At 36.5% G+C, this 13,692-nt stretch overlaps 1 protein-coding gene across 3 annotated transcripts in view; it reads right to left on the bottom strand.

The window, feature by feature from the left end:
• Positions 1-219: 219 nt before the first annotated feature.
• LOC128875496 (cytochrome P450 306a1) overlaps positions 220-13,692 on the bottom strand; it is a 47,809-nt gene continuing 34,336 nt past the window's right edge. For all 3 annotated transcript variants that reach the window (XM_054121128.1, XM_054121129.1, XM_054121127.1), the window contains exons 3-8: positions 5,157-5,305; positions 4,824-5,026; positions 3,405-3,708; positions 2,449-2,604; positions 1,377-1,551; positions 220-521 (exon numbers count right to left, since the gene is read on the bottom strand). In XM_054121128.1, coding sequence (XP_053977103.1) covers positions 340-521; positions 1,377-1,551; positions 2,449-2,604; positions 3,405-3,708; positions 4,824-5,026; positions 5,157-5,305 — 1,169 coding nt within the window. In that variant the 3' untranslated portion in view covers positions 220-339. The remainder of the gene's footprint in view (positions 522-1,376; positions 1,552-2,448; positions 2,605-3,404; positions 3,709-4,823; positions 5,027-5,156; positions 5,306-13,692) is intronic.

The raw sequence follows: 13,692 nt of genomic DNA, 5'->3' as shown, positions 1-13,692 counted from the left end.
TTTAGAAAAATGAATTGTTGAACGTACCTATGATTTTTCCGCATGCAAGATGGTTTCCATACGAAGGGTTACATAAACAAATTCTAAGTAAAGCGTATCAAGAAGGTTAAGTATGAAACATATTCATTTGATCAGTATAAAATGACAACGTTGCAAAAGGGTTATAAGGGATACGGAAACAAATTATAAGTAAAGCGTACCAAGAGGGTTAAGTACGAAACATATTTATTTGATCAGTATAAAATTACAATGTTGTATGAAGCGTTTAATGGTCACTGTCCCGCGATAACTACTAGTGAAAGTAGGCGGAAGTAGAAATTACAGAAACGATTCTGTCGATCATCGGCGTCGCGTAACGAACGCCAAGCGGTGAGGTTTAGGGAAGAGCGTAATACCGCAGTCGCCTTCAAGATCGACGGTCTCGTTCGGTGGTATCGATACGCTCAGCGAGCGTAACACCCTTCCAGCGAAAAGGAACAGCGTCATCCTGGCCAATTCCTCGCCGACGCAGACGCGTTTACCTTTAAACAAACAAAAACGTACACGTGGACGTATTTACCAAGTGTAGAAATCAATTCTTTGACTTTACATTCCATTATTTATTAAGGGCGTATTCTAGTCTAGAACTTTCAACACATCATTTCTTTTTGCATTTTCTCAAAGTGTAGAGAAATTAAGAAAGTATGTAAATTTTAAAATGTATCTATCAAAGGATTTTGTTAAATTCGGAAAATTAACTAAGTTAGGGACGTCTAAAGGGAACGGTGGCGTTCGCAACGGCGTTATAATTTGCATTTTAAATCTCTTTGCAGTATTTACTACAATTTCTTCGTTGATAACGTGTAAAATCATTTTCAGCGAGCAAGTAAGCGAGGATTAGGTTTTAATCGTAATCGTAAGTATACGTAAGTGGTAAGAAAAACTTTAAACTCGATTTCCTCGTAACCATACTTTTTTTTAAATACGTACGATCTTCGGAACATGTGTCTTTATCGCCTGAACCACAGTTTTCAAAATCTGATTGTCCTAAATAATTTTTTTTTTTTTTTAATACACTAAGGAGAAAAAAAGTCGATATTCAAACTTGAAAGTGTTGCCATTCTTTGAATTTTCAATATTTCATAATATCTTGGTTCGTAATGACGCTAATATTAACGAAGATGTTTCGTGATTTTTTTTATTTCGGATATGCATGTTTGAAACTATCGAGAAGAGTCATATCAATTTATCAATGTACTTATCAATGTATTTATCAATGTAATTAAATTATTATGTAACGTAATTACTTGTCTATTTCAATAATTGTCATCGTCTATTTTATTCCAATAAAATTTTGCTCATCTCTGGTTGAACGAGAGAGTGTCAAAGATAATTACCAATTTGGAAGGGAAAGAACGCTTCCGGTTTGCGGAAACTTCCATCCTCGGCCAGGAATCTGTCAGGTTTAAATTCGAGAGGATCCTGCCAGTAGGCAGGATCGGTATGAACAGTCCACTGCAACGGGACCAGCATGGTGCCTTTTGGCACGATATACTCGCCTATTTCTGTTTCCTGAGTAAAATATTCAAATTGAAATAGTCAAATTTCTAACCCAATTTATGTCCAATTATGTCTTATAAAAATGGGTTTACGGCCATCTAACCACTGCCTAATATTTTTTAATCGTTGTACACAACAGTAACAATATTCATTGACTTCAACAGATACTTTTTTATTTAATACTTCAATTTATTAACTATTCCTTACTTTAAGATTGTTTCAAATCCTATCTTCAATTATAATACGGATTTTCCAAAGAATGGATAATTATTTAAAAAAGAAATAGAAATCTTTGATTGATGTCAAATAAGTAATAGCATGGTTTGGTGTAATAAACCCTTTTATAACGACATTTAACTATTTAACGCTTTTTAGGAAAAACTGTAGGTAAAACTTTATGTAAGAAGATGGAGGGGGGGAGGGGGAGTCCGAGTAATCTTGTGTCCTTATAGAGAGGGAGCGAAGGGTTAAAAGCGACCAAAATCGTCCGTACGTAACTAACCCTTTGCGCTCGAGGAATTTTTCTATCAAATCAAATCTGGCCCATTTTTATAATAAATTTCTGCAAAACCAAAAACTCTACTTCGAAAAGAAACATCTACGAACATTCACGAATCAATGTATTATTATTTCAATTAATAATTAACTGTAGTCTGATATAAGTAAAATTGAAATTGCACGTTCAAAAAAATCACTGTTAATTTACATATGTCGCCCTAGAGGCGCCACTCGAGCGCAAAGGGTTAATAAACAGCCCTAATCTCTGTCAACAGGAGCACCGGGCGTTCGTTCGTCGACTGAAATTCGGCCGTCGCGCTAAATAAATTTATTTATTCAAACAAATTGCGTTATAGTGGTACTCGTTTCGTTTCTATCATTCATTGATTCATTGGTTGCGTTCGTGCGTACCTCTGACGTCCCGTGAGGAATACCGAGTGGTGTGACGCTTTTGAGTCGTTGCACTTCAGCCAAAGCAGCCTCGAGGCGAGGCATCGAGTCTCTGTCCTTTAAAGTCGGTTCTTCCCCGGTCTCCAAGCACCGATCCATCTCTAATTGGACCTTCTCCTGAAAATCATCCAACGATGTCACACTTCACGTTACAGTGGAGAAATATCAGGCGATCGGATAGATTTAATTTGTAATGTTAGGTATAGAAATTGATGCTGAGCCTTTCTAAAGTAAACTTACCATTTATTTAAAGAAAAAAAAAATCACCAAAATTATAGAACGTTTAATCTTTGTTGAATTACACGTTCTGAGAGAGAACATACAGTTACGAAAGCAAATATCGAAGTAATCTGTGTGATTCATTATTACGAAGGTTGATACTTTAATATAAGAAAATAGTAAATATTTCTATTTAAACTAGATTTATAAATAATTATGTAAATGTAGACAGAATTAATTTGTATACCTAATAAGTACCAAGTACACTTCTAATCTGTTAATAGAAACTTAGATTATGTATAGATTCACAGTAATCTGTAGACTGGTGATGTTATCCATTTATGGCAATGACTAAATTGTTTTGAAATATTGTTTAGAATGAAATTCTTATAGAATAATTGCTTTACATATAAATGTTGATAATATATATAATTCTATTCCTGTATCTATGAAAATGTAACTTTGCATAAACATTCCTAGTCTAGTAATAATAATATGAATTATGCTTAGAAAAACCAAAGAAGTTACTATTTTGCAACATTGAACATTTTTTCTTAACATTCCTCAGGAGGATCTACATTAATACCACTGATATTCGGTTAATTTAAATATTTGTACATCGAGTTAAGTTCGATCGATATTCGAGGCACACCAGATTCGATCGCGACCGATAAATAGTCGTTTACATCACTGCGCACCTGTTCCTCCGGGTGGGCAGCCATGTAAAGAAGAAACCAGCGGATCGTCGTCAAAGTGGTATCCGTTCCAGCGCCGAAAAGGTCAGCGAGCAGATGATAAAGTTGTGGTTCCGTAAAATGACGAGTCTCGAAGACGTTTTCCTTTCTCATCTGTTCAACGAACGCAGCCAAGAAGCTGTCATTCTCCACGGTTGTCGACGCGCTTCTAGCTCGATATTCGTCAACTATTTCGCGATACAACTGGTGCGTTTTCTCCTTCCCGTCGAGGATCGTCTGGATCGTTTTTCCGTATCGCGGCAGGAATCTAACGAACGATTGGAAGTATAGTTAGGAGAAAAACTGAACGAATCACAATATATTTCGTATGAAATATTTTGTATATTATATGCCATTCATCCAGCATCTTTTGTCATACGTCACACTTCATACACGTCATACATCATGCGTCATACACGTCATACGTCATACATCATGCGTCATACGTCATACACGTCATACATCATGCGTCATACACGTCATACACTTCATACGTCATACGTCATACACGTCATACACGTCATACACGTCATACACGTCATACACGTCATACGTCATACGTCATACGTCATACACGTCATACGTCATACACGTCATACACGTCATACGTCATACGTCATACGTCATACACGTCATACACGTCATACACGTCATACACGTCATACACGTCATACGTCATACGTCATACACGTCATACACGTCATACACGCCATACACGTCATACACGTCATACACGTCATACACGTCATACACGTCATACACGTCATACGTCATACACGTCATACGTCATGCGTCATATACGTCATACATCATTAGTCTGTGGATTTTATGCATTTATAACGTACAATAGTACATATTGAATGATATACTCATATCATATTACAATAATAATATTGATATTTCATTTTGCATGAGTGCATGTATCTTTTGTTTATGTTTAGCATGTGTTTATTATATGAATTGATATCATAAATGCATAATACCTGCATTACATTCATCGTACACCATTCGTTATTGGTACCACATATCATACATCACATGTAACATGTTATATAATATATATCATGCAATACATATTATGAAAACATAGTTTTGTATAACGAAACAATTATCATCATTAATTTTCCTCTGTTACGAATTGTTCAAATAACAAAAAATACTTTTCAAACTTTAAGCCAGTGATGCTTCTCATCGTGCATTTCTCTGCTTACGTTGCACCAAAGAGGTTTTCCTTTTTAAATATATGAATAAGTAAACGCATAAACAGTTTGCAGTCACAAATATGTAAGTAATTGGTAATCGATCAAAGATTAAATTATTCCGTGATTATAACGAGGAATTACATTTTAGAAGGATCGCAAAGAAGAAGGAACGAGTGCCCACCTGAGTATAGGCAAGAAGTTGAGCGGTCCAGCGACGCCTATATGCTTGACACCTTCCTCCTGCAGATGTCTCAGCCATTTCCAAACCTGCTGATCCTCCTCGTACTTTATCCCGAAAACGAGATCGTTGACGAGGTTGCCGATGCAGTGATGAAGCGTGTCCATAGGATCGATCGGCCCGTTCCTCGATCGTTGCTGCAGTTTCTACGCGTGTCCAGGTAAAAATCGTTCGACGTATCGGTTAAATCGTAAAGGAACGCCCGTGAATTTTACAGATGGGGGAAGAACTCAATGACGAAAAGGCGAAAGAAAAAGTAACGGATGTTCAGAGTACCGATACGCATTCGTTCGCGGCGTCCAGTATCCTCTTCTCCAATCTGTCCCTCTTCGGTCCATCGTGCTTGACCATCCCGAAATTTCTCAAACAGACACTGACGAACTTCCGTTGGTCCCTCCATCGGTCGCCTTCCGCGCAAATCAGTCCTACGCGAAGAAACATCGAGAGGTATTGGTTTAGGATAGGTCGATGCACCGGAGTGGTTCTTGAAAGGGTGACTTTCGAATTTTAACTCTTTGCAGTCGAGAGGTGACTCTCAGTCACCATTAGATTTCACGCAGCAAATCTACGATACCTAATGTTTCTTTAGGTTTAATTTCTTTGGAGCTCCAAGTGTCGATAAAATGATTCTCGGTCAGGTAAAGGTGACCTTATTCTCAAATCTAGATAGCTTAGAATTCATGGCAATAGAATGCTAAGAAACATCTCGAGTTGCTGGCAGATATCAGAAAAAAAAGGCCTCGAGTGCAAAGGGTTAATGCTCCTAGGGGCCTAAATATTAGGTTGTCCCGAAAGTTTCTTTCGCGAGTTGCACTCAATTATTTTATGTGGTCGTGTTTATATAAATAGACAATCTAATTACATAGATATTCATGTTGTAACAGTAATGGAGCAAAATGAATCGTGCACAATTCAGTAATGTAACATAAAACATAAACTATTGTGCATGTATTACTTATTAATAAAGCGAAAGAAACTTTTGGGACAACCTAATGACTAAGTAACTAAAGAAAATAATTAAAAAACAGGTTCCCTAAAAATTTCAGCTCTCTATCTCAATTCTTAGTATCCTCTCCACAAAGGTCGAATACTCCCACCTGAAATATATAGGAAAGAATACTTTTTGCATTCTGATTTTTATATTTTAAGAACGAAATAACTGAAATACTATGAGATGGTATATTGTTATAGGAAATTGAACGCTCGACAAAATAAGACTCTTGCAAAAACTTTGTAAGTTTAACCGGTATAAAGTTATAAGTTGATAAAGTTGAAATTATAAGTGTTTACCTGTTTTCCCTGAATCTTTAATGTGTTTTTTAAAATTATAGTTATACGTAATTTATTGCTGTATTATGGACTTTGTGTTAGAAAAATAGATTCCTTCGTTTTGCTACAATATGACATAGTGTCAATATTTACTACTAATTAATTAAATATTTGTGCAAATATTTAGCCTTAAGTTTTTACCGTATAATAGAATGGTTACTTTCACTATACTTTCTTCTTTTCACTTCTTTCTTTATACTATTTCCATTATTTCCATCGAAAAATCGATCATCGCATTCCATAAAATTTGATTTTACTTCTTTCGATCACAATTATTTCTTAATTATCCCCTCCCCTCGGCGCTAGTCCATATTTTCAATTCGTTCGATCTATATTCGCCGACTTGTCCTTTAAATAAAAACAAAAGAAAATACGCAACAAAGTAAATACGCTCTCGGATAACTCCGATTCAAACGCATCCTCTTATCTTTAACATCTCTCGATAATTTATATTTTGCATTCAATTCTGCCAATGCTCATTGCGTCGCAGAAGGTATCGTAACGTGTTCGTCTCCGTTAATTTCATCACTCGGTACTCGAATTTCTTAATTACATCTATCATTATCATTCGTTCACATCGTGAACGGTGTCCGTTCGATCTTTTTACGAAACAAGACGTTGTATCGCGAGCAGTGGGGGATGCGTGTAAAAAAAAAAAAATAGCGAGGGAATTACCGTCGACGTTCCGTAAGTAGGCGCAGCCATTGAACTCGCCGAAGGATAATCTCCGAGTGAATAAACAATAATCTCTTACCGCACCCACTCTCTCCCGCCACCCTTTTCCTCCTTCGTCACCACCAGCTCCCTCCACCGTCTCACCTCCTCCTTCTGCTCCTCCATCACCTCCACGCTGTTCCCCTACTTATCCATCGATTGACCCCCTCCTCCTCCCCTCCACCACAAACTTCGCCGCTGTTACACCTCCCTCTCGCCATTCCGTCCTTCCCCTCCTTTTCTTGATCTCATTCGTTTACCTTACGCGTTACGGTTCGCTTCTTGATCGTATGCGTACCATCGTGGACGGGATAAAGAGTACCAGAGGCCGTGATCCACGAAATCGCGAGGGACGATACCGAGTCTATGTACCTACTAGGTACAGTGAGTAAATTTTCTCTTTGTCCCTTTAGAAATTCAATTAGAACGTAGGATAAAACAATCAAGCGATACATTTGGGGAGACAGGGATTTTCACTGAGGAATTAAAAAATTAATTTTAAAGATCGGATGTTATAGAAAAGGAGTCTGGGTAAGGTATGTAAATTTTGAGCGGGCTGTATAAATAAATAACGCAAATGTTTGATTATATAGTTTCGAATTGTAAGAGAAGGAAAGGTTGGGGTCAGAAGTATTTCCATGAGTATGTACCCACTAAGTACAGTGAGTAAATTTTCTCTTTGTCCCTTTAGAAATTCAATTAGAACGCAGGATAAAATAATCAAGCGATACATTTGGGGAGACAGGGATTTTGACTGGGGAATTAAAAAATTAATTTTAAAGATCGGATGTTATAGAAAAGGAGTCTGGGTAAGGTATGTAAATTTTGAGCGGGCTGTACAAAGAAATAACGCAAATGTTTGATTATATAGTTTCGATTTGTAAGAGAAGGAAAGTTTGGGTTCAGAAGTATTTCCATGAGTATGTACCTACTAAGTACAGTGAGTAAATTTTCCCTTTGTCCCTTTAGAAATTCAATTAGAACGTAGGATAAAATAATCGAGCGATACATTTGGGGAGACAGGGATTTTCACTGAGGAATTAAAAAATTAATTTTAGAGATCGGATGTTATAGAAAAGGAGTCTGGGTAAGGTATGTAAATTTTGAGCGGGCTGTACAAATAAATAACGCAAATGTTTGATTATATAGTTTCGAATTGTCAGAGAAGGAAAGTTTGGGTTCAGAAGTATTTCCATGAGTATGTACCCACTAAGTACAGTGAGTAAATTTTCTCTTTGTCCCTTTAGAAATTCAATTAGAACGCAGGATAAAACAATCAAGCGATACATTTGGGGAGACAGGGATTTTCACTGAGGAATTAAAAAATTAATTTTAAAGATCGGATGTTATAGAAAAGGAGTCTGAGTAAGGTATGTAAATTTTGAGCGGGCTGTACAAATAAATAACGCAAATGTTTGAGTATATAGTTTCGAATTGTAAGAGAAGAAAATTTTAGGTATTTGGTTAGGTATTTCCATGAGTATATCTGACACGGAAACTGTTAAGGGGATTTTCGTCTACAGGCGTGATTTTTGAGTAATTTTTAAAATTCTTGTGAAGGAAATCATAAGGTCTTTTATAATGAGTTTTTTTTCTCCGTATTATTACTACACGTTTAAAGTATGTAAAAATAATACGTCTATTGTAAAAATTGCCAACATGGATATCATCCCTTTTTATCCATTTAAGAAGTCTGATTTTCCAAATTAAATTTAAAAAAATATCAATGTATTTATTATTTGAACAATTTTGACGGCTGACGTTTATTTTTTTAACTTTTGTTCAAAGGAACATTATGCAACGGTAACATACATACAGCCAAATATTAAAAACAAACCAATTGCAAGTGCAACAAACCAATTACAATTCGATTTAAAAGTCCGGTATCAAATTTGAAGCTTAGCCCATTTAAGGGTTCAATTAATTTTCTCTTTATTTCTTTATGTTCTATTTCAACCTTGTAATTATCATCTGAAACTGAATTTATATCATTTCTGTTTTAAATTTGACCAAAGTCTATCAAGCTCTATCATACTAAATTTATATAGTTCTTGTTTCAAACTTTATTACATTACATTTATGTACATGCCCTCAGGGGCTGTAGCTATGTCTGATTGTAGCTACAGTACGGGTTTAGCAATCCCGAGGTACCCGAGCTAAACTGCCCAAAATTTCTATAAACCCACATACATTTCCACGCATTTTTACAAAAATACAGTAATGTCTCGTTAGACGCACAAGCTCGAGACTGACCTTGTGCAACTAACGTGGACATCGTATATTCCTTGATGTTTGCCGACGAGCTTCGAACGATACCGTACCACATAATCAGATGTGTCATAAATACACTGCGGATTAGTAAGCATTCATAGAACATTTGAATGTGAAAGAACCTACAAAATCCAAAGAATATGCAAGGATATAAAAAATATTAAAACTAAAATTCATAGTATAATATTTCCAGATTAAAATAAATTCCTATTTAGGCTCAATTTTAGATACGTATGGAAAGATTTTATTTTGCATAAAGATCCACAGTCTAGGCATAAATCTCCAAACGAAACACGAAAGATTTACCAGACGTCGCGAACACGACGAGAACGAGCCGTCTTTTATCGTGCGAATACGAACGGCAGCGCAACTAAACGCATCCGTAGAAAGAGAGAAAAGTTAGGCTTCGAAGGGATTACATCATCCGGGAGATTGCGAGTCGCGGAGGGCAACAGACGAATTCGCGAAACGAACATGCGAACCGCCAGAAATAAACCGGCGAGACTGCCGCAAGAGGTATCGCGTTCGCGCGATAGACGCTCTCAGGGTCGGTCGTTCCACCGGCCAGCAATTGCAGAAATATGTCCGAGCGCGTATGTGCGTTGGCATCGGGTTCTGGTGTCGTTTTTCCCGGTTACAGCGGCGTTACGACAACCTCCTTTAACCCTTTGCTGCTACGCGATCTTTCGCACAATATCGTTTACGAGGGGAGGTCGACTCAGGCATATTTATGAATTTTTTTGAGACAAACGAAAAGTTTTCGGGTAACAAAATTTTAAGTATTCTAAAGAAGGTTTTTTGGTGCATGAGTCGTACTTTTTGTATTTAAAAATATCTTAAATTAACGAAGTTGCGTCATTATTATTGCTTACATGAGCATTCTGCGATGACCACTCTACTGTTCAAAACACAAGCATTTTTTAATAACATATTTAATTATCTAAGTGCTATCGAGAAGTTTTATTTTGTTTAGCCTAGTTTTTTTTATATGTGAAGAATGGGCGACTTGCGAGGCTAACATTTGTTTGAATCGTTGCCATTTTGCGCGAAATTATTTTTAAATAAATACGCCTATTAGATACTTTAATATATTATTAAAAACTGCTTGATTTTCTAACTTCAGATAACTCAACTCTGAAGTGAGTAGTTACCGCACAATACACATGTAAATAATGACAAATTTTTTTTTTGTAAATTTTATTTTATTTGCTCCTACTTTGTTAATTCAAGATATTTTTGAATACAAAACTTTCGACACATGCACTGATAAACGTAATTTCGAATGCCCTTAAACACGTAACCAAGAAATTTTCCCTTTGCTCGAAAAAAGCTGTTTAAAAAATTACCGAATGTATTAGGTGGACTGGAAAGTAACGTGGTTTTTAAATACTTGTTTATCACTCAACTCGTTGATTTTTATCGATCTGGCATTTAAAATTTGCACAATAGATGACAAAAAGCTGTTGATAACGATGGCGATTGCATAACTGATTAAACATAGAAATTTATTAAAAATCTGTTTGAATTTAATGTAAAAGTAACAACATTACTTTCCAGTCTATCTAATACTTTAAAACATACCTAAAGTATTCTCAAAGTTATAAAAACATCACATACATTCTTCTCTGTGAAAAAAATATCTTAATAAATGCTTAATACTTGGTCTCTTAATGTGGTTTCCCCCTTTAACACTAGATTTGCAGAGATTTCTTATGAAATTTCCATTACTGAATTTATGCTTTCATAGGTGAAGTTGATTTACTAAAATTAATTAGGAGGCTTGAACAAAAATGAATTTACACTTGTCTTTTTACATGGATAAAAGTCAGGTCAGTAAAACCTCGTGAAAATTGGTGCCAGGATATAAACAATTGCAGTTCCTTCAACAACAACAAAAAACTAAAGATATTTTTTTAAGCTATATAGATGCGGTTATCGCCTGAACTATGCTAATAAGAAAATATTAAAAATAACGTATTGGTAGCCTTTTAAATTATTACGGGGACCGAAAAGTGATCAAAATGTCTACGACTTGGAAAAGTTTTTTAATGAAAAATCGATCGATCCTTATTTCAGTAGCATATAATACACATTCCACTTTCTGTTAAAACTCTTGTAAAGGAACAATTTAATTTTTTTAAACTATTCCAGCTTCTTCTGAGGTTGCCTCTTTTCGGCCAAATAAAATGGCCGATTGTCTCGACTATCGGGCAAAATTTTTGGTATGTGACCAGGGTTCGTTCCCATTGCTTCAAATATGTACTTTTATTATGATACGATAACCGTGGTTAAAAACTCCTGTAACTAAATACGCAGCAATTTCTGCAGTTTTTATTCCGCAATTAGTATATTCTCGTACGAAATAAAAGAATAAAAGACATTGCGAAGTTCTATCTACAAATCTCTCAACGATACAATGACATAAAGTAAAATATGTGCATTAACTCGAAAAAATAATTGTCTACGAAGGTTCTGAAGGCTTTCACTCAATCCTCTAAAGTGTCAAGTACTCCGATTTCCAACGTCGCACCACTTTGCTTAAAGGCATATGTAATAACATTGTTAATTATTCGAGTACATTAAAAATACTTCGGAATCACGTTTTAAAGATCTAACGTGTCAAGAAAATGCACAAAAGGAAAATAGATTATTAAAGGAGTCAAACTATCCCCATTACTTGGTCTGGAAAATTTCGACGATCCCTTGAAAATTAATGCAACGAGGTGTCCGGACTTGTCGCGAATGCAAATTATCTCCCGCTCCTGGTATCGTCGCTTCGGACACCTCCGGACTTCACCTTTTTCGCTCCCCCACTGCCCGCGGCGCTCGTTCTATCTCGCTCCCGCCCTCAGTCGGTCTGTAAGCAGGAAAGGCCGTCAGCACGTCCTTGCGGAGCTAACTGTAATATCTCGTTGATGCAGCGCAGAACCAACAACGACCGGGGAAACTTCCTTCAAGGAGATCGAGCCGATACCGAAAGTGAGAGTCCTTCGTTGTCGGCACGAGACTCTCCCGCGCGCGGATAGGTTCATCGCGCTCGCGCGTCTCTGTGTAGGAGTATCGAGACGAGGATCGCGAGAGGAGGGGTGGGGGGTGGATGGAGGGCAAAGAAACGAAGGATCGCGCGGAAACTAGCGCCGAGGAATGCGATTCGACGTGCACGCCGGGAGACCCGGAGGGAATGCCCCTGGATGGAATTCAGGTTCAGTGGGTAGGATTTTTCTAAAAGGTCATTTCACTACTGATCGCGGTGACCATCGTGAAACGCACCGTCTACATCGGATGGGAAGGTACGGCGAGGACGGGTCAGTTTTGACCCGTGGTAAAATTGATATTGGTACAGGGGAGCCTCCAGTATCCACGCTGATTGGAAGACGAAAGTGTCTGGATGACGGAATTTTTGGATAATATTAGGTAGACCGAAAAGTAATGTCGTTTCATTTACATTAAATTCAAACTTTTCAATGTATTTATATCTTTAATTCATTATGTAATCGCCCTCATTGTCGGTAGCCCTTTTCTCACCTAGTGTGCAAATTTTCAATGGCAGAAAAATCAATGAGCTGATAAATGATAAACAAGTATTTAAGATGGCAAAAACGACATTACTTTCCACTCCACCTAATAATTTGTCGCTACCAGCAGACAAGAACAGTTCGTTTCTAGAATTTGTCGCTACAAGCAGACAAGGCCCGTTCCTTTTTTGAATTTGTCACTAAGAGCAGACAAGAATAGTTTGTTTTTTGAATTTGTCGCTACAAACAGACAAGAATAGTTCATTTTTGGAATGTGTCACTAAGAGCAGACAAGAATAGTTTGTTTTTGGAATTTGTCGCTACAAACAGACAAGAATAGTTCATTTTTGGAATTTGTCGCTACAAGCAGACAAGGCCCGTTCCTTTTTTGAATTTGTCACTAAGAGCAGACAAGAATAGTTTGTTTTTTGAATTTGTCGCTACAAATAGACAAGAATAGTTCATTTTTGGAATTTGTCGCTACAAGCAGACAAGAATAGTTCGTTTTTGGAATCTGTCGCTACCAGCAGACAAGAACAGTTCGTTTTTGGAATCTGTCGCTACCAGCAGACAAGAACAGTTCGGTTTTGGAATTTGTCGCTACAAGCAGACAAGAATAGTTCGTTTTTGTATTAGGTAGACCGAAAAGTAATGTCGTTTCTTTTACATTAAATTCAAACTTTCCAATAAATTTCTATCTTTAATTCATTATATAATCGCCCTCATTGTCAGCAGCCTTTTGTCACCTAGTGTGCAAATTTTCAATGCCAGAAAAACTTTTAATTTTGTTCTTCTTTTTCTCCAAAAAACATTGATCTTTTTTCCCATTTTATGACGCAAGTCTCATCATGGGTCGAATTTTTTGTTCTATTTTTTTTTTCATTTTTTCGCAATATATAATTATATTATGTATTATTATGTTACTTATAGTATTACATAATATATGTATATATATACCATATCATCATTGAAATTATAATTTT

Source organism: Hylaeus volcanicus, chromosome 4, assembly GCF_026283585.1.
Source record: "Hylaeus volcanicus isolate JK05 chromosome 4, UHH_iyHylVolc1.0_haploid, whole genome shotgun sequence".
Lineage (NCBI taxonomy): Eukaryota > Metazoa > Arthropoda > Insecta > Hymenoptera > Colletidae > Hylaeus > Hylaeus volcanicus.
Note: the sequence above shows the minus strand (reverse complement) of the source record. Positions and strands in the feature narration are given on the sequence as shown.